This window comes from Notothenia coriiceps, unplaced genomic scaffold (assembly GCF_000735185.1).
Source record: "Notothenia coriiceps isolate Sejong01 unplaced genomic scaffold, NC01 NC01_scaffold00008957, whole genome shotgun sequence".
NCBI classification, from domain to species: domain Eukaryota; kingdom Metazoa; phylum Chordata; class Actinopteri; order Perciformes; family Nototheniidae; genus Notothenia; species Notothenia coriiceps.
This window is the reverse complement of record NW_011341658.1, coordinates 60,522-65,177: the sequence shown is the minus strand read 5'-3', so window position 1 is coordinate 65,177 and position 4,656 is coordinate 60,522. Positions and strand designations below refer to the sequence as shown.

Here is a 4,656-nt window from a genome sequence, read left to right as displayed (position 1 = left end):
GCGGCGCTGACTTGAGACCGGTCTCTACCTGACCGGAGTCACGCTGTGTGTGTCCGTCAGGAAACAAGCTGTTAACAAGTAGTTCCAGCAAACATCCACTGATAAACTGCGATGTTAATAACCTCATATGTTTTTAACTTAGGATCATACCTGTGTTTAGTCTAGAAAAAGGTAAATGTGTGCATTTTATTATAAAGTTGTGAATATTTACAGACTGTCGCAAAAACTAAGAAGCTTATAAACATCAGGTTTAAAACTAAAAGAGACACAAAACACAATGGAAGATGTTCGGAGTTCTATTTGAGTTATTAATTTTAATGTTTTGTCTATGAGATGCTGATTTGAAACCGTTGTTACATACAGTCACGGCTTTTCCTGTTTTTGCCGGAGAGAGGGGAGGCCGCCCCAAAGCTTGCCGCTGTATTTACTCCCTCCATCTGACAGGAGGGAGCCTCGTTGAGCTGCGAGTGTCATTCCACTGAGTTCACTCCGTCACGGAGGGGGAGTGTGTAGGTGTAGGGCGTGGTTTGGGATTGGGCCTTAGTCTTACAAATAATCAACAATCTAAATAACCCTTCAGTGCATATATTTAATATTAATAGAAAAACAGACAAAACAATGTTTACATTTATTATTAATAATTGGATGTATGCCTGTCCAAATCCGCTCCGTATCACCTAGTAACGCAATTTCTAAACCCATAACCACTTTCTAGTTTGTTTCCACTTTAGAGTTAACACTGATCACATGGCCTCTCTTAAATCTATTTGAGGTCATTTTTTCATAGTGTCAGATAACCTTCAGTATTCATTTACTAACATCTTCCTGTTAAAATGTATTGTAAAATAAAGCCTCTTTCTCTTTCCTTACTATGACGCCCTATTCCCTGTTGTGTAACGCAGATGGCGCCCTAACATAGCATAGATGTGAGCTGTCGTTATGGCTGACCTGTAGTTGATATCCTTGTCTTTGCCATCCAGGAAGCGCTGGTGCATCTGACCGATGAACTCCTCCCTGAGCAGAGCCTTCTCCTCTGCCGTGGGCTCCCAGTCCTTCTGCTGGGCGGTGATCACTTCCGTAGGAACGAGAAGAGAGACAGACTTAGTGAGTCAAAGTAGGATCGGGAGAAGAAGACAACAGAAACAGGGTTCTTTTCACTTCAGTCCACAGGAACCACATTTATTTAACAACCCCCCACTTTAAATGTTCCTTTAGTCTTTTTTATTTACCTACTTTTATATTGTTTTATTTATTTTATAGGTCTTAATCTATTTGTATTTCTGTAGTGCCTATATGTTCACTTTGTTTTATGGGGTTTTATATTTTATATTGTTGAATCGATTCAGTGTGGCGTGTGGCGCAGTGGATAGAGCGTTGGTGTTCGGATCAGAGGTCAGGGTTTGTTTTTAACTTGTGATTTTGAGCTGCATGTGTTGTATGAAAAGTGCTATATAAATAAAGCTTTATTATTATTATTATAACACCAGCCTCTCTCACCATCTTCCTCATCCTCGTCCTCCTCCCTCGCTCCGTCCTCTCTCTCCTGCTCCCTCTGCAGGCGGTCCTGGATCAGACGCTCCTGGTAGGAGTTGAGGAGGAGTTGTGTGAGCCCCCCTTTGTTTCCTGCTGGAGCCACCGGGCCCCCCTGTGCATCGTCCAGAATGGACTCCTGGGAGCGCGCCAGCACCTGGAACACAAGTCGTTTGGAAATGATGTAAAAAAAAAAAGAAGGTAATTATGAAATAGAACTTCCCAGCACCGCCCTGCATCATGCTCTCACCTCCTCATCAGTCAGGTACTGGCCGATGTATTGTTCATACAGCAGCGGCTCCCTTATCCGCATCTGTTCGTCACTAAAATACTCTCCGCCTGGAAGAGGGAGGGCAGAAGAGGACAGCATCTTAATTTAACGCACAGGTAATGTACTTCATCAGGTATATGGTGGATACAAGACTGATAGAAATGTTCGGGGTGGCAGCAGATATCTCAGCAGAAGATGTCTTTAAACCTCACTAAGTAGAACCGAGACTATCTTTTTTAAAGTCTGAACTGGGGATTTGTTTGTCTGTCAAAGGACTTCATATATGCTGTATATACACAAATATGTTTATCTATTCTTTCCCTGGAATATTGCAGTTTAAATGAATACTATTAAAACATTGACAATTAAATCTAATTTAATTTGTTTTACCAAAAACTACAACAAGTGACAGAATCTTCTCAGACTCAAAAAGCCATTGACAAATTACAAATCCAAAAGGTTAGAGAATAAAAAACAAAAAATGGATTGCAGCATAACCCACTTTATACATGTTTGAGTTTCCCAGAAGAAAACAGGTGAAGCATATGTTAATCAATGTCCATTTTCTAGCCTGTCTTATTGATTCTTGTACTTGCGAGGTCTGAACTTGAATGAATGAACAAATCATCTCTTCCATTTGACTAAAGAAGGCCCTACCCTCCTGCAGGGCCCTGAGAGCCGCGTAGCGCTGGTTTCGAACCCTCGTCCTGTTGGTGAACGCTGCAGCTCGTCTCTCTATCACTTTGCCGTAGTGAAGAACCCGTGGATCTGAGCTGACGTGGGCAAACACTGACAGGTCCTGGGGCTTGAGGCACACCTAGAAATGGGTGAAGAGTAGATAGATGTTTAACCTTAAAGCTAATAGCTCCTTTCAGCTGCTGCCAAGTATATATACACCAGTGGCGAACCGTGTCTATCACAACTGGACCTTCTGTAGACACACACCCCCCCCCCCCCCTGCCGCCGCCTGTAATATTGCAGGTCAACAACACAGATACAATTCTCTTTTATTTATTTTATTGACATTTTATTTATAAAATTAAATCGATTTTTGTTTGTTTTATCTGAGTGTTTCAGGGTATTCTCTGGAAGGCCCTGACGGTTCACCACTGATATACACACCAATGCGTTTGTATATAGAAACATAATGGAGCTGTATAGCGCCGGTGATGATGGCTGCCGTGTCTTTTGCTCCTCTCCAACTCTGCCTTTTTTACCCGCTTTATTTCAGTGTTTGTTTACTTTTCGTTGTGCGCTTTTCATATTCTGTTCTTCTACATATAAAATTCTACTTACATGTACATATATATAGACTTTTTATTTTATTATATATGTTGCATTGTTGGAGGAGCCCAGGTCAGAAGAATTCCATTGCCATTTCTACACTGTAGCTTTGTGCATATGACAATAAAAGCTTTACTTTGAACACTTACATGGTACCTCTCCAGGAACACCAGCGGTCTGCTCCTGTACTGCTGCAGGAGCTCCTCTCTGCGCTGATCCAGGGTCAGCTCAGCGTCTCCTTTCTGCTGGCTCTTCACTGAGCTGCCACTCCTGGCTATGGCCTCCACCATTTCATTCACACAGGTGGACTCTGCCTGGCTCACAGGCTGAAAAATAAATAAATAAGATGATAAGTAGTGAGTATACAAAACAGGTCATGCTGCTGATGTTGGGGGTGCTTGGGACTTAAGACTTCCATTGCCATATCGACACAGTAGCCACTTGACATTAAAGCTTTTGAACATTTTAACATTGGATATCTCACCTCTGTGTCTTGTTGTTGTTGTTGTTGTTGTGGCTGACGTGTGTCTGCGGGGCGGTGAAAGCCACATATCTGGGAAAATGTGACCCCGTTTTCTTCTGGTAATTCAGGCTCGTCTTTGCTCTCACATAAATGAGGTTGTGTTTTAACTGGAGGGTCTATTTCACCCCACATGGTTAACTGTTAGCTTAGCTTTCTAACGTGTTTACAGAGGAAGCTAAGTGAATTAGCATTAAACAAGCTAACGTTTATGTCCGTTGTTGGCCGTTATACTGTACTGAAAAGGTTGTCGTGGAAACCGAAGGTGCTGGTAAATTTTCTCAATTTGGTGTGAACATTCACTCGTGAAAAAAAACTATTAATTCCACACATTTGTTTCAGTTGTTTAGCATTAGCAATGTTTTGCCGCCATGTTGGTCCGTCAAAATTATTGGTCCCCGAGACGGAAAGAATGGTTCCGCCCGGAAGAGGCTGTGCTGTTGAATTTGTCGCCATCTGGTGGTAGCTTTGTGACAGAAGAAAGTGGACCTACTGCCTACTGCTTAAAAATATATATTTGTGTGGCCTCAAACTGTGGAGAAGCTTCCCCTTGGATCAGCAAACTCCCGTAGAAATGTAAAAGAGTAGGCTACAATTAAGAGCTATCTTTTAATCAGTTCATGTTTGATTGTTTTATGGGTTTGTGATGTAACTCTTTGTTTTGTTTGTATAATTTGTTTTTGATTTTGTTTCTTATTAAGTTATTTTTAACTCGTTGTTATTGTTTTTAATGATCTTATCTTGCTCTGTAAAGCACTATCGTCAAATAGTGTACATTTAAACTACTGCTACATTTAATCTCATCTTCAATTTCCACCTTCTCCCTGCTGTATTAGTGCTGCTGATTAATATTAACCCAACAACACAATGCTTTAATGTTTGCAATAACAAACTAAATAGAGGTGCATCCTCTGTTTGCAGGACAGGCGAGTCACATACTGTAAATGTTTTACTACGGAGCCAAGAAGCGCTCAGGATCAAAGAGCCACTCCCACAGAAATACATGGACTTACATTTTATATCTGCGTATCCAATCCACTTTTTATTGTTA

The 4,656-nt window shown here is 41.4% G+C and overlaps 1 protein-coding gene across 2 annotated transcripts; it reads right to left on the bottom strand.

Annotated features, from left to right (window-relative positions):
* Positions 1 to 854: 854 nt before the first annotated feature.
* Positions 855 to 4,235, bottom strand: ccdc97 (coiled-coil domain containing 97). Of its 2 annotated transcripts, none has more exons than XM_010770406.1 (6): positions 3,570 to 4,235; positions 3,235 to 3,411; positions 2,459 to 2,618; positions 1,781 to 1,869; positions 1,498 to 1,687; positions 855 to 1,075 (listed from the first exon to the last, which is right to left on the bottom strand). In XM_010770406.1, the coding sequence occupies exons 1-6, from the start codon at positions 3,738 to 3,740 to the stop codon at positions 870 to 872; spliced, it is 993 nt and encodes a 330-aa protein (XP_010768708.1). In that variant the 5' UTR covers positions 3,741 to 4,235; the 3' UTR covers positions 855 to 869. The 2 variants fall into 2 exon arrangements, with proteins under 2 accessions (XP_010768708.1, XP_010768709.1); XM_010770407.1 differs by having other exon boundaries at positions 855 to 1,072; positions 3,570 to 4,232.
* Positions 4,236 to 4,656: the final 421 nt, after the last annotated feature.